Here is a 23,267-nt window from a genome sequence, read left to right as displayed (position 1 = left end):
TCAGGTAAATAAAGGAAAAAAAGGTCCATATTAAAGGTTTTCCATACTACCCATATCAAATTTTTTAAATAGTCGAGTCCCTTCTTTTAGTGACTTTCAACTACAAGACAGCCGAAAGGTTGAAGAAAGAAACAAGAGAACTGTCCCAGACTAGAGGGTCGGGAAGCCTGCACCCCAGCAGGAGGAGGCGTGTGCATGGGCGGGGACGCAGGCGGAGGTGCGCGGCAGCCCCGGGGTATCGCGAGAGTTGGGCGGACCGAGCAATCGCAGCAGTCAATTCCCCCACCCTCCCGGGAGGAGCCGCCGGCCCTGGACTCTCCAAATTCTGAGCTCTCATCATGGCGGCGGCGGCCGCTGCGGCCGTCGGGGGGCCGCAGTCACCCCAAGCCGAGGTGCCTGCTCCTGGGCTGGCCCTGGACAAGGCGGCCACCGCCGCGCACCTGAAGGCGGCCCTCAGCCGGCCGGACAACCGGGCAGGTGCTGAAGAGCTGCAGGCGCTGCTGGAGCGGGTGCTGAGCGCCGAGCGGCCGCTGGCAGCGGCTGCGGACGGCGAGGAGGCGGCGGCGGCCGGCGGCGGGGGCGGTCCGGGGGCGGCCGAGGAGGAGGCTCTGGAGTGGTGTAAGTGCCTTCTGGCGGGCGGCGGAGGCTACGACGAGTTCTGCGCGGCGGTGCGGGCCTACGACCCCGCGGCGCTATGCGGCCTGGTCTGGACAGCCAACTTCGTGGCCTACCGCTGCCGGACGTGCGGCATCTCCCCCTGCATGTCGCTTTGCGCCGAGTGCTTCCACCAGGGTGACCACACCGGCCACGACTTCAACATGTTCCGCAGCCAGGCCGGGGGTGCCTGCGACTGCGGAGACAGCAACGTGATGCGGGAGAGTGGGTGAGTGGAGCCTTTCCCCGGGGCGGGGGACACCGCGGGATTGCCCAGGCCGAGTCTGGAGAGGCCTCGGGGAGGGGAAGCTCGGAGCCGACTCCGAGCTGTCAAGAGAAAGAAGTGGGGGAAGGTGCAGCCGCATGGAGATGGAAGTGACTGAGCTGTCAGCGGTGGAAAGGGGATGGGGAGGAGGGGGGAGCGGAGAGCGTATTTAGAGAACGGAGCTGGGAATTTCGGGGAAGCCGGGGCGAACGAGTGATTGCGAGAAAAAAGCCAGTGCCTAGTGTAGGAGCGGAGAGGAGAGGAAAGGATACTTGGGCAATCTGGTGTCGAGCTGTCAATTGTGTACTTGCTGGGGAAGGCTTTAAAGCCGTCCGTTTCTTGGGAAGAAACTGATGATGTGATTTGGACTATTTGGGAGAGCAGTGATATTGGGGACTAAATTGGGTCGCGGGATGATGGGAGTCGGGGAAGCGGTCTTGCTGCTGCAGAGGAGGTCAGCTCGTGGAAGGGACTTCTGAACTGTCAGTGTGGCAGCGTGAGGGAAGGAGCTCCTGAGCTGATGGGGGCTGAGGGAGGAGGGGAGGGGAGGGGCCTGGATGAAAAGTGGCTGTGGAGCTGTCAGTGGAGTATTTGGTGTGCTGGAATGACAGCTAGAATTGAGCTACCGAGAGAGCAGTCAGCTATGGAATACCCTCCATACCAGAGCAGACAAAACACTGAGCGAATTAGGAATCAGGTGCTAGGTCTTCTCTAGTAAAAGGGCACTTTATTCACGGACTAACACGCGAACCTCTATCTAAAAGGAAACACTCAACAGATGCTTTTTTCGATAGGAGTGTTGTACCAGAATGTCGGGATTTGCCAAAAGACATTTCAGAGATTGCAGGGAGTTAAAGAGTTGGTACATGTTGTGTCTTGGCTTGGGACATGATGTCTGGGGAAGTCCTGTGAGAAGAAAAAGCTTAGTCAAAGAGAGCTTTTTGGTTGGGTAGTATCTGAAAGAATGTTAGCAAATCCAGTTATTCAGGTTTTTCGATTTTCAGGTCTTATAATTAATGATAGAGTATAATCCCTTTAGAAATGGTCTCTGTTTTCCTTGGAGTAGGTTACTGTTACTGCAAAATGTTTGTATCTATTAGGTAGATACATGACCTGTGTCTTAAGCAGCTTATGCAAGAGTAGAAAATGATAAGTTCCTTAAATAGTCTGGGAGTTAGAGGAGGCTTCTGTGCAGAGGGAGTAAGAAAAAGCTTCAGAAAGGAGCTTTTTTGAACTTGCTAATAATGATACTTGTAATTCTGCTGCTGCTGACAAGGACAATAGTAATAATTGCAGCTAACATTTGCTAACTTTAGAGTGTATGCCTAACACTTAAAAAATACTTTCAAAATTGATAATTGAATAGGTAAACTTTTTTAGCTAAAACAAAAAAATAAAAATAGACACAGTTTAAAGTTTCCCTCCCATCCTATCTCCTGTCTGTCCAGTTTCTTTCCACCGTTTTTAGTTTCTCTTAGTGTGAAAACAAACAAGGGTGAATATGTATTTTGATTTTTCAGTCTCTTTATACCATTTACATTATTCTATGCATCTTGCATTTTTCACTTAAGAGGTCTATGTCAGTAAATCAGTGTACTCTGTTAAAAAAAATCTGCATAGTGTTTCATGTCATAAATTTGCCATTCTTAGTCATCACTTTTGATGGACATTTTGGTTCCAGGATGAAATTACAAACTGATATACCTTCTTTCCACGCCTGTGCAAGAATATCAGTGGGATAAATAAAGTGAAATTTCCAGATTGCCCCCCATAAGGCTTAGTAGTAAGCAGAGCATGTGACTGTTTCACAACAGCCTCATCAACAGAGTGCTATTAAAACTTTGTATTTTTATCCACCTGTTTGGAAAATAATGATCAAATATTAAAACCTGCTTTACATGATTAGCTCATTTAATCAGTAACTCCAAGACTGTTTATTCCTCATTATCCCATTGTACAGAAGAGGAAAGTGGGACTCGGGGTTTAAGACACTTGCTCAGGATTACACAAGTAGTTGGCTATGCATCTTGAGGTCAGAGCCTGACAGCTTCACCATTCTCTATTGCCTTTACAAAATAGCATTCTTTTTGGTACTTCCATTCGTTACTGTGTCCTTGTTTTTTTAATATGCCATTCTTATTTAGGCCTTTTTATTTTCTTTTTAAAATCTTACCTGTTAAAAACATTTAAGAGGGATTTCAAAACAGAGGAATTGGAACCATGCTTTATTGATACTTAGACATTTTTACTTTTTAGTCAAGGTTAACATTTGAGAAACCGGCAAAGTACATGAAAGTAGGAGATAATATTGATTCTTTCCTGAATTTTAGAACCAGGTGGTATAATTAATTATCAGGTTCATTTGGATGAGATGCATATCTGATCTCTCATTGTGATGCTTCGTTGTGGGAGCAGAAATATCTCAGTGAGTTTCTTTCAAGGTACTTGTACAGTTTTAGGGTATCTGGCCTCTAGCCGGTCCACATCTTAATCTCATAGCATTTGCCTTTACTGACATCTTGTAGATTCTTATTTTTCCCCTAATCAGGCAAGCCTCTCTTTATGAGATGATATATGCGCGTGCTCAGTTGCTTCAGACTCTTTGCGACCCTGTGGACTGTAGCCCACCAGGCTCCTCTGTCCATGGGGTTCTCCAGCCAAGAATATTGGATTGGGTTGTCCTATCCTTCTCCAGGGGATCTATAGTACTTAAATAATTATTGTCTATCTAAAATGCATAGCTATTGTCTGTACATGCCAGCAGTTGCCATGCCGTTTCATGATGGGCAAGAGTGAACAATAAACAATATTATGGCCATGTAATTATTCTGAAATTTTTACAACTCTTTGGGTTGGACAGGATAAATCTTCTGGGCTACACACCTGATTACTGCCTTGAGAGACACAGGATGTTAGCCAGTGTTGCAGGTTGAAAGGCTGCCTCAGGGACCTTTTTAGAACTGGGAATCATTAAAAATTTCCTGGTAGGCAAAGCTGGACTACCCTCACATGAATGGAATGTAACTTTTCTCAGTTTTTGATATTTCTTAAAATTTTTTTGGTTGTTAAAGATGGAGGATGTGTTGATTTTGGTGGTGTTTGTTATTTTAATTGTCATAGAAGTCTGTCTGTCCTATTCAGTAAATTTTTAAGGAAGGATTCTATTGTTCTCTGTATCTTGTTCTTAGTAAAAGAGAAGAAGCCCGGCTGTGCCTTAATCCTTTCCCCAAGTGTCTGACTCTTTTGGGTAGGATGTTGTATGATTGGAGATGAGGAGAATCAAATATTTGGTCCATCACAACCTATTTAATTACTATTTAATTTTCAGATTGATAATTACAGAAATATGCAAAGAGGATTCATTTTTCTTTGATTAGTAGTAATAAATGTGGCATATTAACAGGTATACAAATCAAACAAAGAAAACAGCTGAGAATTCATTTGTGGGAAGAGATTACAAAGCCTATAGACACTGTGTGTTAGTAATTGTGTGTTAGGACTTCCCTGGTGGTCCAGTGGTTAAGACTCAATGCTTCCAATGCTAGGGGTGTGAGTTTGATCGGAACTAAGATTCTGAGCTTTGCAGCATGTCCAAAAAATAAATAAATAAAAATAAATTTAAGTAAAAATTTAAAAGATAAATTTTAAGAATAGTAATGGAAAATATAAAATAATGTTTGACTGGTTTGGGGTTCTGATGTTACAAACAGGAAATTGGAATTTTAAACATTTAGTTTTCAAATTTTGATGCACAGGATGACCGTTTTTATATTCTATTCTGCATTACAGATTTTTTTTGCCACCTTCCTTATTCTTCCTCACAGATTCTAAACTCCTTAAAAATTAGAAAGTTCATCTTGCTGTTATTAATCAAAGGCTCTTGCACTTGCTTACTAGGTAGATAGCATATGTTGAATTAAATTGGATAAACTAGTAACTGTTTTACCTTAAAGTTGGCCCTGAGATCACATTGCTTTAGTTATTCAGGAGGTGGCATGGATTATTAAATCCACAGCATCTTTTTTTTTTTTTTTAGGAGAAATTTTATTTTCAAGGACTTGTGCAGACAGTGGTGAATAAAAAATTTTATTTCCGCTATAAAAAGCTGACTTCATTCCACCCTGGCATACAGGGTTGGTGTGCCAGTTTGAATCTGAGGCAGTACTGCTATCCCCATTCTTCTACTCCTAAAAGACTCTCTTAAAGGAACAACTTCCTACGATTTTCAGTCAAAAATGTGACATACCAACCAAAGCATCTTTTTTCATTGTACTTCAGGAATTGTTATTATTTTTTAATTTCAAAAGTAATAGTGGTTATAACAAAAATAGGTGGATACTGTAAAAATTAGTTTCCTCTTTCCTCCTCCCCTCTTCTCAGTGAGAGATTTCCCTTTCTTTTGAGCTTAATTACACATTTAAAAGATTTTAGTTATAATTTATTCAGCATTTCTAGATGTTTTATTGTGGGAAGTTTTTAGGTTCTTTGGTGTGTGGCAGTGCTAGAAATACTTTGGCCACCTGATGCGAAGAGCTGACTCATTTGAAAAGACCCTGATGCTGGGAAAGATTGAGGGCAGGAGGAGAAGGGGACGACAGAGGATGAGATGGTTGGATGGCACCACAGACTCAATGGACATGGCTTTGGGTAGACTCCGGGAGTTGGTGATGGACAGTTGGTGATGGCCTGGCATGCGGTTCATGGGGTCGCAAAGAGTCAGACATGACTGAGCGACTGAACTGAACTGAGTGCTAGAAATTGAAGCTGTGGATGTCTGGTTGAATAGTGTTAAACTCTCTGTATATTACTTTTTCCCCTGAACATACTTATTGGACACTGTCTCTTATTAGTACATGGAGAACAATTTGATTTTCTTCTTAAATTGTATTCTATTGCATTTTGATATTTTTGTATTTTACTGTAATTTATTCAGTCAGTTCACTACTGATAGACATATAAATTAAGTCTTGGGCTTAATATAAGCATAACTGTAGTCAGTATTCTTATATACACTTCTTTGTGTATGTGTGTGAATATATGTGTGAAGATAAACTCCCTGAAGTAATATCTTGGTTAATGGAAATGTGCATTTTAAACTTTGATAGCACCCTCCAAAGAAATTAATTTACACTCTCACCAATAATGTATGAAAGAGCATGTTTACCAACATCTTGGCCAGTGTGTATGGTGTTACCAGTTTTTCTGATCTTAGTTAATCTGATAAGTGAGAAATGATATCTTTTTCATCTGTTCTCCCTTCCCCCACTCCCCTTTCCTCCCAGACTGGAGTATTTTGAAGCAAATCTCAGGTATCTTATAATTCAACTTATAAATATTTATGTATTTCAGTAAAGAGATATGATCCCTTAAAAATAAAATAGAACCCAAATGTCCATTGATAGATGAATGGATAAACAAAATGTGGTATAGTCATAAGATGGGACATCATTCAGCCTCTACTAGGAATGACATTCAGATATGTGCTACAATATGGATGAACCTTGAAAATCTTATGGTAGATGAATAAAGCTGACATAAAAAGACAAATATTGTATGATCCTGTTTATATGAAGTACTTGCAGTCGTTTAATTACCAAGAGAGAAAGTAGACTGGTGGTTGCCACACTACAATATTGTAAAGTAATTAGCCTCCAACTAATAAAAATAAATGAAAAAAAAAAAGAATGGTGGTTGCCAGGGGCTTGGCAAGATGGAAGTGAGGAGTTGTTTAATGGGTTGAGTTTCAGTTTGGGAAGATAAAAATGTTCTTGAGTTGTATGGTGGTGATAGTTGCATAACAATGTGAATATCCTTAATACCACTTAAAATGGTTAAAATGGTAAATTTTTTGTGGATTTTATCACAGAGGATTATAGTACTGTTACAATTGTAGTACCTAAAATATTCAGTTATTTTTTAATATCTTCAACTATCCAGTGAGTGTTCAGATTTTTCCACTTGTCTCATAAATGATTTCTTAGGGTTGACTTAGGATTAGGATGCAGAGTTCAACTATTGTACTTGGTTTTTATTTCTCTGAAGAATCTTTTTTACAGTTTTCTCCAGCCCTCCTCTTTTTCCTTCTTTCAGTTTGTTAGTTGAAGAAATCAACGTTCTGGGATTTAATGATTGCAGCTCTGTGATATTTAACTTGTTCCTCTGCCCATTATTTCCTGTAAACTGGTGGTTGGATCTAGAGTCTTGATCAAATTTAAGTTCTGTTTTTGGGGAGGTGGTGCAAGAAAACTTTATAATGGTGCCTTGTACTTCCTGTTGAATTGTAGCAGGAGTCATAGAATATCTCCTTGTCCCTTCTTTAGTGTATGTTAGGTTAATCAGTGTGTTCAGGTTTATCATCCTGATCCATATGTCGTAAAGTTCCATATCACGTCAAAGATTTTTGTAGCTACTGATTATCACTGTCTAGATCCATTATTTCGTTAGGGGCTACAAAATGGTGATACTCTAATTGTAGTATCCTTTCATATATCTTTCTAGAATACTCAAAGTTTCAAGGATCAGCTATACTTACTTATAACTATATCTCTAGACATGTTTTACAGAGATATACTGAGTGGTGTACTATGGTCAAACAAACTTGGGAAATACTACATGTATATTCTTGGCCATCTGCAATATATAGCATTTCTAAGAAATCCTGTAGTAAAGAAATCTGTAAATTTGAACAATTTAAGTTTCATTGATTAAATCTAGGAAGCTATTATTTTTGAGTCATACCAGTTTGGAAAATTTTGCCCACTTGACTGCCCTTCCATTACCTTAATGTCAGCATGTCTAAAACTGAATCAGCTATATCTCTCTCCAAAAAAGATTTTCCTTTTCTTTCTTTCTGTTTAAATTAGTTTAATTTCCCCTCCTCATCAGAAATCCCAGCTATTAGCGGCTTAAACGTTGAAGCATTTACTGTTTTGCATCTCAAGACTAGTTCAGCAGCCTGTTAGTGTTACAGAGACACAGGCTTTTTATAAACTTTTGTTTCATCACTCAGTTTGTTTATATTTTGTCTTTGTTGTCTGTGGCTGGGGAAAAACAGAGGAATGGATTTTGGGTAGGTGTCTAACAGTGTCTGCTTGTATCATTATTGATTCTTTCCTTTTCCTCTCCTCACATACTTGATACTAAGACCTGTTCCTTTGTTTTCTCTTAGAGTTGTTCTTTTCGTTCTCTGCTGTTACCTTAGGCCAAGCCTTCATGACATAATAATCTATTCCATGATAATTACTATTTTCCTGCCTGTAATAATTTCACAGTTCAGTCTGACCTTCACTCATATAAAATTCTGCTTCACATATGTCACAGCTTTGCTTAAAATAGCTTCTCATATTTTATAGGCTGATGTCTCAAGCGTTTAGCCTGGTGTCAGTGTTTTCCACAACATGGCCTCTACGTAGGTTGCCAACTTATTGTCTCCATTGCAGTAGGATCCTCTCTGTTACTTTTTTAAAAATTTTAGTTCACTGTTTATATTCCTGTCCTTGAAGTCTCAGTTGTATCCTGTGCTGCAAAGTCCGGTTGCAAGTTTTGTTTTTTACTGTCAAGCTCATGTGTAAAGGGCAGCACTCCTATAGCATATGTACAGTGTGAAACCATACTGCAGGATTTGATTTTCTGAATTAACCGTTTTTTTTTTTTTTTCATTTTTAGCTTCTGTCCCTACAAATAGCAAACTTTCAATAAAGATTTTATGATGAGGACCTTGCCATATGTATCTCTTTTATTTGTGTTTTCTTTGCTTATATTCAGAGTTTTATTTATGTATTTACATGGATTTCTTGTGAAATTTTATTCCCTGTGAATATGGAATTTTCTCCCCTGTGAATCTGGAATTTTCTCCATAGCAGTATCCATCTAACTCAAGTTACAAATTCAAACAAAGGAGCACAACACTGCTCCTGTACTGAGAGCTTGGAGGAAGAAGAGTTAAAGAAATCTTTGTTCTTTGTTCTGTGTTCATTGTACTTTTTGTCTTTGCTAATTTACTAGAAATAATGTAGACAGATTCTGCTTAGGGGAGAAGATTCTACTTGAGCTGAGTGTAATTTCTAGTCATCTTTATTGTTATGAGGTTTAACTACAACAGCACTGTTAAAGTCTGGTTAAATTGTAATTTTTTTTCTAATTTTTATTTCATACTAAAGTCTAAAACTATTTTCAACTATGAAACATTTTCAATATACATAAAAGTATAAAAATATAACAAATACTTTTGTACTCACCATTAAGATTAATAGAGATCAACTTTGTTATATTTGCCTTAGAGCTTTTTTCAGTCAAAAAACTGAAGGTCATCCTCTTCTTATATCTTTTCCTCCCTAAGAATCACCATTATCCTGAAATTCCTGTGTTATATGCCTGCATGTTTTACTTTTATATTTATTCAATATGTTTTACATTTGCTTAAATGTACTACATTTAAACTATATATGTGTGTATAATTCTTTTAGTATGGAAAATTTACATAAATTATTTTATGTTATATTAATCCTTCTGCATCTTGCCTTTTTAATTTACCATGTTGCTAAAATAGACTAGTTTATTAATTTCTAATTACTGTTAAACATTCTATAGTATGATTAAACCATAGCTTGTTTATCTGTTTCTTTGCCGAGGGGACAGTTAGGTGCTTTACATTTTTCATTGTTTCCAAAGGGGCTTCAGTGAACATCTTTGTATGTGTCTCCTTGTGTAGATATACCAGAGTTTTTTTAGGTTAGATTCTGAGGAGAGGGATTGCTGGATCATAGGGTGTGCATTCTTCAGCACACCTTACTAAATAGCTGAAAATTGATTTCCATTGTTTTATCCAATTTACTTCCAGTTACTCTTCCACCAGGAATTTGAGTTCCTGTTTTTCTATTTATCAAGAGTTGCTGATACATTAAAAAAATAAAGAATATATTTGAAAAATTTTGCCAGTCTGTTGGATATAAACAAGCATGTTTTCACATGTTTTTAGACCATTTAGTTTCTTCTGTGAACTGCAGGCTTTTCTCTAGCTGTGGAGAGCGGGGGCCACTCTAGTTACCGTGTGTGAGCTTCTCATTGTGGTGGTTTCTCTCGCTGCTGAGCATGGATGGGTCGGCAAAGCGGCAAGGACCCAGCACAGCCAGAAATAAGTAAATAAATAAGATAAAATACAGTTACCCTCAATTAGATGAAAAAAAAGAAAATCTATAAGCATTTTTTAAAACAAAGGTAGAGAGGATTGCTTTAGAAAGACACAAATAATACAGACTAGAGTGAACATTTGTGTGGTTTTCTATTTTAAATATGACAGTGTGTTCCTGTCAGTCCCAAACTCCCAAAATGTCCCTCTGCAGCCCACCCCACACCCCACCCCACCCCCCGCCCCCCAGTCTGGTAACCACAAGTTCATTCTCTAAGTCTATGAATTTATTTTTCTTTTGTTAATAAGTTCATCTGTATTATTTTTTGTTTTTAGTTTCCACAAATAAATGATAGCATATGATATTTGTTTTTCCTTGTCTGACTGGCTTCACTTAGTGTGATAATGTCCAGGTCCATCTTTGTTGCTGCTAATGGCATTATTTCACTGGTTTTAGTGGCCTAGTAATACTCCATTGTGTGTACCACATCTTTTCTATCTATTCATTTGTCACTGGACATTTAGGTTACTTTCATGTCTTGACCACTGTAAATATCTGGCACCATTTATTAAACAATCACTTTTTTCTTCATTGATCTTACTGACATTATAATGACAGATCTCGTATTAATTTTTTGTATATGTCTTAAATTCTTGTATTGATATGTCTCGTAGCAATATCATACTGCTTTAATTATTATAACAGAATATGTTATATATTATATATATATTAGAATATATATAACATCTCAATATATATGTTATATATTATATATATATATATATATATAATATATATATATATATAACATCTCAATATGGCAAGATTTCCCTTATTGTTCTTCAAAAGAATTTTGGCTATACTTGGTCCCAACTTTTTCATTTCAATTTCAGGGTCATCTTGTCAAGTTCTGTGGAAAATTCTGTTAGTTATTTATTGGAATCACATTACATTTTAGGGCACTGCAGAAGGAGGCTCTACAAGGATATACATTATACTATTTGTAATAGAAAAAAAATAGAAGCAATGAGATTAGTAAACTGTGGTTTAATCATGCAGTGGAATTCTTTTCAGATGAAAACACACTTTGTTAAGAGTAGTGTTAAATCTGCCTAACCATGAGAGTAATCCGAATTGTTTTTTTTGTCAATAAAGTAATTTCCTCCATAAATTGTGTAGCTTTTGTTATATTTATTCCTGGATAATTTATTTTTGTTTCTACTGTGGATGATATCATTTTAAAAATTGCTTTTTCTAATTTCTTTTTTATTGCTTTTTCCTAATATTTTGTATTATAAAAGTATTCAAATGCTATTAATTTTTTTAATATTGATCAAGCAATCTTTGAAGTGTCTTCTAATGGCTAATCTGTGTATTTTCTTATTAATGCCTTCTATTGTATGTCATAAATTTACATATGTCTAATTTAGCATTCTTAACAAGCCTTAGGGATTGATATTATCATTTACATAAATAAAACATAGTCTCAGGGAAGCAATAGGACCAAAGTCACACAACTGTTACTCAAACTTACTTCTGTCCGTTTCCGAATCCTGTGTTCTTAGGCTCTGTGCCTCAGTTGATCCTGCATACTAGGTAGGTAGGTAGGTAGGTTTAGTCGCTCAGTTGCATCCGACTCTTGCTACCCCATGGACTGTATGTAGCCCACCAGCTCCTCTGTCCATGATATTCCCCAGGCAAGAGTGGAAGTTAAAGGAAACTTTGCAAAGGATTTGTAATTCTTTGATCTGGAAGGGTATTGGGAGTTGAAGAAGGACGTTGTGGATAGAAGGAACAAAAAAACGTAAAGCTTCATAGGCTTGAAAGAACATTATATAATCAGGTACTAGAGTAGTTTTCACCCTCACTCTTGAATTATATATATATATATTATATGTATATATAATATATATAAATGTATTTAAGATTTATTTGTTTTTTGGGTGTGGCAGGTCTCCATTGCTGCACTGGGCTTTCTCTGGTTGCGGTGAGTGAGGGCCATGCTTCCTTGCAGCGCATGGGCTTCTGACTGCAGTGACTTCTCTTGTGGAGCACGGGCTCTAGGTGTGCGTGGGTTTCAGTACTTGCAGCTCCTGGACTCTAGAGTGTGGGGTCAGTAGTTGTGGCACACAGCTTTAGTTGCTCCGTGGCACGTGGGATCTTCCTAGACCAGGGATTGAACAGGTGTCCTTTGCATTGTAAAATGGATTCTTAACCACTGGACCACTAGGGAAACTCCTCGAGTAATATTTTAACTGGGTTGAGAGTTTTAGTTGACCTTTGTTTTCCCTTACACTTTGACTATACTTTTCTGTTGTCCTCTGGTCTCTGTTGCTGAGAGGTTATATTCTGTCTAATTGTTCTTTTGTAATTAATCTGCCTTTTTAATTGGTTGCTTTTAAGATTTATTTTTTGGTAATCTTTAGTTTCACTGTGATGTGTCTATTTGTTGGGCTGGTTCTAGATATGGATTTGTGTATCTCATCAGTTCTGAAAATTCTCAGCCATCATCTCCTTGAATTTTGAGTCTCTTTATTTTCTGTTTTGGATACCATGTTATTATATTTGTTGGATCTTCTCATTCTGTCTCCTAAAGAGAGCTCACTCACTTTCTATCCATTTATCTTTTTTTTTTTTTCCTGAATTAAGGGTAATTTCCTCAGATCTATCTTCTTGGTAATTCCTTCTTCAGTTCTATCTGATCTGCTGTCCAGTGTGTCTGTTAAGTTTTTAATTTGAATGAATGTAAATTTCATTTCTAGAAAAATCTTTAAGGAAAATTTTACAAAGAATTTGAGTTTTATCATTGGTCCAGTGTCAATTTTAAAAATTAATTTTTAGTTTGGGGGTTCCAAAGTCACAAAAATAATATAAATCCAGATTTGCATGAAGCCTAGATTTGTGGTTTTGACTTCTTAAGGGAATTTTAAATCTTACCCATTGCTCAGGTAGAGATAATTCTGCTTGTACGTGATTTTATTGGGAGAGTGGGGACAATTTAATGGAATATATTCTTTAAAGAATCTCAGGAAATCTAACCTGTAATAATGGAAAGAATTCCCAGAATGCTGGTTGGCATGAATATATTATTATAGTTCTGATTTATTCACTATGATATTTTCATTATCACAAAACTCCAGTTAGCTTAGTGGTCTCTGAAGAACCCTCATATTTTGCCAGGGGACCTTTGACGTTGGTCTTGCTAATTTTCACTTTAGAATTTGTGAGAACGTGTCTGTCTGTAAGGACATGTTTCGGTTGCACTTCCCAACGTTTGTTGTCTTTTTGTCCTTTCGTAAATCACTTAATTTTCCTAGGCTGTAGTTTTTCTCACATGTAAGATAGGGATGGTAGGCAGATCAAAACCTGCCTACTTCAATTTTTTTCTTTTAAGCTAAATGTGACACTAAACACATAAAATAGAGTGGTATTATTCCAGTTGATTGCCCAGGACTATGAAACATTGGCATGCTGTAATAATATTCTATTATGCTAGTGCTCTTATAGATAGAACTGAAGAGTGTTGGATTGGAATGTTTGACCAGGCAATTGCATACGATTTTGAGGGCATGTTTTTGGAATAGCTTGAATAAGGAATAATTGGCTCAGTGGTAAAGAATCTGCCTACCAATGCAGGAGACGCAAGAGTCATGGATGGGTTCTATCCCTGCGTTGGTAAGATTCCCTGGAGAATGAAATGGCAATCCACTCCAGTATTCTTGCCTGGGGATTCTCGTGGACAGAGAGGAGCCTGGTGGGCTACAGTCCATGGGGTCCCTAAAAGTCAGACACCACTTAGTGACTAAACAACAATGATAGCAATAAGTTGCACAATTTAAAGTACAATAAGTTTTCACATGTGTGTGTGTGTGTGTGTATATATATATACACACACACACACACACACCTGTAAAACTCTGACCTCAATCAGGATAGTAAACGTAACAACTACCTGCATGGTAATACTTACCTTCTGCCTTTTTCTGTGCCCCGTCCCTCAGCAACCATTAATCTACATTCTGTTGCTATAGATTAATTTCCTTTTCTAGAGCTTTATATAAGCGGAATGTGTGTGTCTGTGTGTGTGTGTATATCTTGTGATGTTAAACCACATTTATAGGTATTAAAAATCGTTTACCAATAACACTCATATGGTGGCTTTAAAAATTTTTTTCGCAAAACCTAATTCAGGGCACCATTTTTATTTAAAAATTTTAAAAAAGTTATTTCATTTCATTTTTTTGACACCATCAAATAGCTTTATTCATACAAACATCATTTAATTTACAAAGCCTCAGCAGGGCACCATTTTTAGATAGGCATTAAGAAAACAGCAATGCATAGAAATTGTAGCCTTTCTCAGTGATTACTTCACCTTTTTATTTTTACCTTTTAACCTTGAATTATTCAAAAGTTGATACATTATTGCTTCAGTTATAGGAGAAAAACAGCTATTTCCCCATTTTCATTTTTTTCTTACTTTGATTTCATGTTTATCAGAGCATCCAAAACACTCATTCTCTCCATTGTTAATTCAACTTCTTATAAGGCATCCATAAAGACAGGACAGATTAAGTCATCCTGGCATGGAAATATGTGTGTGTGTGTGTGTGTGTGTGTGTGTGTATTTGATCTGGTGTTCTTCACTCAGCATAATCATTTCAGGTTCCTTCATGTTGTTGTATGTCAATAGTTCATTCCTTTATTGCTCAGTAGTCTTTGACCATCAGGGTATATAACACAGTTTGTCTATCTGTTAATCTGTCAATGAACATTTGAGTAGTTTCCAGTTTTTGACTGTTACAAATATAGCTGTTATGAAATACTCATATTCAAGTCTTTATGTGGATATTAACCAGTTTTTATATGGAAACCTTAGTAAATACCTAGGTGTGTAATGAGTGGATCATATGATAGATGTGTGTTTAACTTAAAAAATTTTTTAAACATGATTTTTATTGTGGTTTTATATATATATATGTCATAAACTTTGACATCTCAGTTATTTAAAGCGTGTAACTCAGTGCATTAATTACATGATGTGTAGCTTTTAAAGAAACTTTCAAAATGTTTTCCTATGTGGGTATTCCATTCTGCATTCCCACCAGCAGTGTGTGAGTTCCAAGTCTTCTGCATCCTTGCAAATGATTGCTGTGGTCAGTCTTTTTAATTTTAGCTGTTCTAATAGGTGTGCATCACTATGAACAAAGCTAGTGGAGGTGATGGAATTCCAGTTGAGCTATTTTAAATCCTAAAAGATGATGCTGTGAAAGTGCTACACTCAATATGTTAGCAAATTTGGAAAACTCAGCAGTGGCCACAGGACTGGAAAAGGTCAGTTTTCTTTCCAATCCCTAAGAAAGGCAATCCCAAAGAATGCTCAAACTACCACACAGTTGCACTCATCTCACCCGGCAACCCACTCCAGTATCCTTGCCTGGAGAATTCCATGGACGGAGGAGCCTGATACGCTATAGTCCATGGGGTGGCAAAGAGTTGGACACGACTGAGCGACTTCACTCACTCACACGCTAGTAAAGTAATGCTCTTCTTCAAACCAGGCTTCAGCAATACATGAACTGTGAACTTCTAGTTGTTCAGACTGGTTTTAGAAAAGGCAGAGGAGCCAGAGATCAAATTGCCAACATCCGCTGGATCATCAAAAAAGCAAGAGAGTTCCAGAAAAACATCTATTTCTGCTTTATTGACTATGCCAAAGACTTTGACTGTGTGGATCACAGCAAACTGAGGAAAATTCTGAAGGTGATGGGAATACCAGACCACCTGACCTGCCACTTGAGAAACCTGTATGCAGGTCAGGAAGCAACAGTTAGAACTGGACATGGAACAACAGACTGGTTCCATATCGGGAAAGGAGTACGTCAAGGCTGTATATTGTCACCCTGCTTATTTAACTTATATGCAGAGTACATCATGAGAAATGCTGGGCTGGAGGAAGCACAAGCTGGAATCAAGATTGCCGGGAGAAATATCAATAACCTCAGATACGCAGATGACACCACCCTTATGGCAGAAAGTGAAGAAGAACTAAAGAGCCTCTTGATAAAAGTGGAAGAGGAGAGTGAAAAGTTGGCTTAAAACTCAACGTTCAGAAAACTAAGATCATGGCATCCAGTCCCATCACTTCATGGCAAATAGATGAGGAAACAGTGGAAACAGTGGCTGACTTTATTTATGGGGTTTCCAAAATCACTTCAGGTGGTGATTGCAGCCATGAAATTAGAAGACGCTTACTCCTTGGAAGGAAAGTTATGACCAACCTAGACAGCATATTAAAAAGCAGGGACATTACTTTGTCAACAAAGGTCCATCTAGTCAAGGCTATGGTTTTTCCAGTGGTCATGTATGGATGTGAGAGTTGGACTGTGAAGAAAACTGAGCGCCGAAGAATTGATGCTTTTGAACTGTGGTGTTAGAGAAGACTCTTGAGAGTCCCTTGGACTGCAAGGAGATCCAACCAGTCCATCCTGAAGGAGATCAGTCCTAGGTGTTCACTGGTAGGGCTGATGCTGAAGCTGCAACTCCAGTACTTTGGCCACCTGATGTGAAGAGCTGACTCATTTGAAAAGACCCTGATGCTGGGAAAGATTGAGGGCAGGAGGAGAAGGGGACGACAGAGGATGAGATGGTTGGATGGCATCACCAACTCAATGGACATGAATTTCGGTGGACTCCAGGAGTTGGTGGTGGACAGGGAGGCCTGGCGTGCTGCGGTTCATGGGGTCACAAAGAGTCAGACACGACTGAGCGATTGAACTGAACTGAATAGGTGTGCAGTGGGATCTCATTATAGCATTAATTTGCATTTCCTTCATGGCTGATGATATTGAACATATTTTCTTGTGCTTATTTGCCATTCATTTCTCTTCTTTGGTAAAGTATTGATTCAAATATGTTGACTATTTTTTCCTTGTTAGTTTTCTTTGTTTGTTTCTAATTACTAAGTTTTTGTAGTTCCTTATCTATTGTGGATATAAGCCCTTTATCAGATATATGATTTAAAAATATTTTCTCCTGGTTTGTGGCTTTGTTGTTTAGTCACTAAGTCATGTCTTACTCATATCTATATTTATTTATGAGTCTCCTAAGTGGACTTTCCCCCCCTTTATAAAGGGACTTAGTTTCTTTGAAATCTGCATGAATTTATGTGTGTTGTTTGTGTATATATATGTATATATACACAGGTGTGTGTGTGTGTGTGTGTGTGTGTGTGTGTGTGTGTGGAGGAGAGAGTAAGGAAGAAAGAGAAAGAGAAATCTATTAAATAATTCTGGTCAGAAGATCCCCTGAGATATAGTTTACTTTTTAAACAATAATAGAAAACCTATAAGATAGGTATTCTTTATCTCTGAAATTATTAACTTAATGTGTTATAGTTTTGTTAATTATATTTCTCATCAGGTACTCAATTTTCAATTTGGTACTCTAAGAGAAAAGAAGTTTATTTTGATTTCTATAAAACTGAAATTTAACATTGGCAATTAAGGTTAACTCTTGTCATTGAGAAAGAAGGAAGTGATGCCCTGGCTTAGGTTTATTTGAAGTAATACTGAGTATTACTCACTATTATGAGTATCTGTATCAGTAAGTCTTAGGTTTTTTTATGTTATCAAATTTACATACATAGGAACTTATGTATAAAGTGTATATATACAATATAAATAATTTTAATGGGAACATTCATGTGCCACTATCTACATTAAGTCATAGATCTTTAAGTATTGATAAATATTTTATATTCTTTAATTTTAACAGAAAATGAATTCAAGTTAATATGAAACTTAAAGGTGATGAATTTTTTTTTTTTAAGACTAAAAAAGGCTATAGAGAGTTATTAGAGGATTAGGCATTGAGATTAGGAAGAGGTTAGAGAGGATTAGCCTTAATGCTGATATTAAAATGCTATATATAATTGATTCTTAAATCAATATAATTTCTTATTGTTATTTGATTGGAAGGACCATGAAGCCTAGTTTTTCCTGTCTAACTTTATTGAGGTATAATTGACAAAATTATATAAATTTAAAGTATATAATATGACAATTTGATATATGTATATATTGCAAAATGTTTATCACAATAAGGTTAGTTAACACATTCATCACCTCATATCCTTTTTTTGTGTGTTAAGAACTTTTAAGATCTACTTTCTTAGCACATTTCAAATATATAGTACAGTATTGTTAACTGTAGTCACCATGCTATACATTAGATCCCCAGAACTTATTTATCTTATAAGTGGAAGTTTGTACTCCATGACCAACAATCCATTTCCCCCATACCAAACCCCTGACAACTACCATTCTACTGTCTTTTTCTCTGAGTTCAGCTTTTTTAGATTCCACTTATAAGTGAAATCACACAGTATTTGTCTTTCTCTGACTTATCTCCCTTAGCATAAAGCCCTCTAAGTTCATCCTTATTTTCACAAATGGCAGGACTTCCCTCTTTTTATGGTAGAATAACTTTTCCCATTATATATGTATGTATCTATCTATCTCACATTGTCTTTGTCCATCATCTGACACTTGTTTCCATGTCTTTTGCTATTGTGATAATGCTAACATTATCACATGAGCTAATAAACATGGGGTAGGTAAACATGGGGGTGCAGATATCTCTTTGAGATAATGACTTAATTTCCTTCAGATATATCCAGAAGTGAGGATTGCTGGATCATATGCTAGTTCTATTTTTAATTTTTTGGGAAACCTCATACTGTTTTCCGTAATGCTGTACTAGTTTACATTCCTGCCAGTGAATGAGTCCTCTTTTCTTAACACATCTTTTTCTTAACACTGGTTCTCTCTTGTCTTTTTTATAAAAGTCATCCTATCAGATGTGAGGTGATAACCTCATTTTGGTTTTGATTTACAGTTCCCTCATGCAGTAGCATGATTAGTGTCAAACCAGTTAATCCTAAGGGAAATCAGTCCTGAATATTCATTGGAAGGACTGATGCTGAAGCCGAAGCTCCAATACTTTGGACCCCTGATGCGAAGAGCTGACTTATTGGAAAAGATCCTGATGCTGGGAAAGATTGAGGGCAGGAGAAGGGGACAACAGAGGATGAGATGGTTGGATGGCATCACTGACTCAATGGACGTGAGTTTGAGCAAGTTCCGGGCATTGGTGATGGACAGGGAAGCCTGGTGTGCTGCAGTCCATGGGGTTGCAGAGTTGGACACGACTGAGCAACTGAACTGAACTGAATAATTAATGATATGTAGCACCTTTTAATGTACCTGTTAGTTTGTGTGCCATCTTTGGAAAAACATGTATTCAAGTCTTCTGCTCATTTTAAAGTCAGAATTTTTTTTTTTTTTGCTATTTAGTTGTATGAGTTCTTTATATACTTTGAATATTAACTTTTAATTTTGTTTGCAAGTGTTTTCTTCCTTTCCTTATGTTGCCTTTTCATTTTGTTGATTACTTTCTTTGCTGTGCAGAAGAAACTTTTTACTTGGAGATAGTTCCACTTGTTTGTTTTTGTTGCTTATATTTTTGGTTTCATATATAAAAATATCATTTCCAAAGCCAGTGTCAAGAAGTTTTTTCTTTTTTCTCCCCTCAAAGTTTATGATGGCTTACATTTAAGAGTACATAATCCCTCTTGAGTTAATTTTTGTGAGTATCTGAGATAGGCATCCAGTTTTATTCCTTTGCATGTGAATATCCAGTTTTCCCAACACCATTTATTGAAGAGATTATACTTTACCCCTGTGTGTTCTTGGCTCCTGTGTCACATTTTAGTTGACCAATATGCATGAGTTTATTTCTGGAGTTTCTATTCTGTTTTATTGATCCATGTGTCTATTTCTTTGTCAGTATCATTCTGTTTTGATTACTATAACTGTATAGCACAGTTTGAAATCAGGAAGTGTGATGCCTCCACCTGCCTTTTTTTCTCAAGATTACTTTGGCTATTTGGAATCTTTTGTTGTTCCAAATGAATTTTAGGATTGTATTTCTGTGAAAAATGCCTTTGGAATTTGATGGGGATTGCATTGAATCTATAGATTGCTTTGGGTAGTATGGCTGTTTTACTATTAATTTTCATCCATGAACGTGGAATATCTTTCTATTTATTTGAATTTTCTTCAGTTACTTTCATTAGTATTTTGTAGTTTTTAGCACACAGATCTTTCATGTCCTTTGTTAAATTTATTCCTATGTATTTTTTAAGTTGTTTTTGGTGCTGTTGTAAATGGGATTTCTTTCTTCATTTCTCTTTCAGGTAGTTTACTGTTAATGGATAAAAATGCAGTTGATTTTTGTGTGTCGATTTGTATCCAGTAACTAGTAATATTAGTTTTAACAGTTTTTTTGGTATAGTCTTTAGAGTTTTCTATATATAATGGCATGTCATCTGGGTACAGAGTTTATTTTATATCTTTCTTTATGGTTTGGACACCTTTCATTTCTTTCTGTTGTGCAGTTGCTCTAGCTAAGACTTCCAGTGCTATGTTGAATAGAAGTAATGAGACTGAGTATTCTTGTTCTTGGTCTCAGAGGAGAAACTTTCAGCTTTTCACTATTCAATATTATGTTTCTGGACTTGTCATTTATGGCCTTATTTATGTTGAGGTGCATTCCAACTGTACCCAGTTTGTTGAGAATTTTTATCAATGTTTGTTGAATTTCGTCAGATGCTGTTTTTGCATCTGTTGAGATTATCATGAATTTAATCCTTCATTTGTTAATGTGGTATATCACATTGACTGTTTTGTGTATATTGAATCATCCTTACATTCCCAAGGATAAATCTCACTTGATTCTGGTATCTAATTTTGTGGTGTACTGTTGAATTTGTTTGCTAGCATTTTTTTTGAGAATTTTTACATTGCTGTTAGGGTAATGCTGCCTCATAAAATGAATTTGGAAGCGTTCTTTCCTTAAATACTTGGAAGAATTTGAGAAGGATTGGTATTAATTCTTCTTTAACTGGTTGGTAGAATTTGGTAAGAGAATCTTAATTTCTTCTGCTTTTGTTAGGTCCTTGCCATTTCTGTCCTTTATTGTGCCCATCTTTGCTTGAAATGTTCCTTGGTATCTCCAGTTTTCTTGAATAGATCTCGTCTTTCTCATTTATTGTTTTCCTCTATTTCTTTGCTTTGTTCACTTAATACTTTCTTATCTCTCCTTTCTATTCTCTGGAACTCTGCATTCAGTTGGGCATATCTTTCTCCCTTGCCTTTTGCTTCTCTTCTGTTCTCAGCTATGTGTAAAGCCTCCTCAGACAACCATTTTGCCTTCTTGCATTTCTTTTTCTTTGGGATGGTTTTGGTCACTGCCTCCTGTGCAGTGTTACAAACCTCCATCCATAGTTATTCAGGCACTCTGTTTACCAGATCCAACCCCTTGAATCTGTTCATTCATAAGGGATTCAATTTAGATCATACCTGAATGGTCTAGTGGTTTTCCCTACTTTGTTCAATTTAAGCCTGAAGTTTGTAATAAGGAGCTGATGATCTGAGCCATAGTCAGCTCCAGGTCTTGTTTTTGCTGACTATATAGATCTTCCCCATCTTTGGCTGCGAAGAATAGAATCAATCTGATTTTGATATTTTCCATCTGGTTAATAGTTACTAAAATTATGGTTATTTTTAATACACTCATTTTTTTTAACCTTCATATGAGTTGAAAGTGATTTACATACCACTTTTGCAATGTTAGAGACTATGACTTTGTCTATGTATTTACCTTAACTGGTGAATTTTGCACATTTATATGTTTTTTAGGTTATTAGTTAGCATCTTTTCATTCCAGTTTAAGAATTCCTTTTAGCATTTTTTGTAAGTTACATCTACTGATGATCTCCTTCAGGTTTTGTCTGTTTGTTTGGGAATATCTTTATCTCTCTTTCAATTCTGAAGGCAGTTTTGCTGGGCATAGTTTCTTGGTTGGCAGTTTTTTCTCTCAGTATTTTGAGTATCTCACTCTACTTTTTCCTGGCTTGTGAGATTTCTGTTGAGAAAGCCCCTTGCAGATATGTGGGCTCCCTTATGTGATGATTCACTTTTCTGTTTCAGATTTCAAATTTCTCTCTTTGTCTTTGAGTAACTAAATTATAATGTGTCTCACTGTAGCCCTTTTTGGGCTCAACCTATTTAGGAGCTTTAGGGTTTCATGAATGTGAATGCCCATTTATTTCCCCAGCTTGGAAAGTTTTCAGCCATTATATCTTTAAGTAAACTTTCGATCCCCTTCTCTCTCTTCTCTTTTTGTGATTCCCATAATCCATATATTTGTTCTTTGAATGTTGTCCCATTAGTCCTTTTGACTTTCTTCATTACTTTTCATTTCTTTTTGCACCTCTGGGTAATTTCAGGTGACTTTTCGTCAAGTTTACTGATTCTTTCTGCTTCATTGAAGTCTTCTATTGAAGTTTGGTCTTAATTTTTTTTAGTGAAATTATATTGTCCAGCTCTAGGATTTCTGTTTATTTTAAAAAGTGGTTTCCAAGTGTTTATTTATTGGTTGTGTCAGGTGTTAGTTGCAGCACGTGGTGTCTTCATTGCATCATGCGGGATCTTTCATTGCAGCACACAGACTCTCTAGTGGCACATGGGCTCGGTGAGTGTCGCTTGTCTGGGCTCTGTTTGTGGTGCGTGGGCACTGGAGCGTGTGGGTTTAGGAGTTACAGCACACAGGCTTAGTTGCTCTGTGGCCTGTGGGGTCTTGGATTTCTGGACCAGGGATCACACTTACGTTCTCTGCATTGCAAGGAAGATTCTTCACCATTGGACGATCAGTTATGGTTTCCATATCTTTTTTTTTTTTTTTTAAGACTTCTTTATTTCTTTATTTTTATTTTTGGTTGTACTGAGTTTGCTGTGCACAGACTTTCTGTAGTTGTAGTGAGTGGGGGCTACTCTTTCTTGGGGTGCACTGGCTCCTCATTGCTATGGCTTCTCTTGTGGCAGAACATGGGCTCTAGGCATATGGGCTTCAGTAGTTGTGGCTCATGGGCTCCTGAGTGCTGGCTCAGTAGTTGTGGTACACAGACTTAGTTGTTCTGTGGCATGTGGGGTCTTCCTGGACCAGGGATTGAACCCATGACCCCTGCGTTGGCAGGTAGATTCTTTACCTTTGGTCTACAGGGATGCCTTCCATATCTTTTTGAACTCATTTTATTCATGTATTTCTCCCCTGTTTTCACTTACTTGTTTATTTGTATTTTCTATAGTTCACAGAAC

At 37.3% G+C, this 23,267-nt stretch overlaps 1 protein-coding gene across 1 annotated transcript in view; it reads left to right on the top strand.

Moving 5' to 3' along the window:
• The first annotated feature begins 270 nt into the window (after positions 1-270).
• The window catches only part of UBR3 (ubiquitin protein ligase E3 component n-recognin 3), a 194,818-nt gene continuing 171,821 nt past the window's right edge, over positions 271-23,267 (top strand). The window contains exon 1 of the mRNA XM_070476042.1: positions 271-883. Within this exon, the coding sequence (XP_070332143.1) occupies positions 339-883 (545 nt within the window). The 5' untranslated portion in view covers positions 271-338. The remainder of the gene's footprint in view (positions 884-23,267) is intronic.

Source organism: Odocoileus virginianus, chromosome 13 (genome assembly GCF_023699985.2).
Source record: "Odocoileus virginianus isolate 20LAN1187 ecotype Illinois chromosome 13, Ovbor_1.2, whole genome shotgun sequence".
Lineage (NCBI taxonomy): Eukaryota > Metazoa > Chordata > Mammalia > Artiodactyla > Cervidae > Odocoileus > Odocoileus virginianus.
Note: the sequence above shows the minus strand (reverse complement) of the source record. Positions and strands in the feature narration are given on the sequence as shown.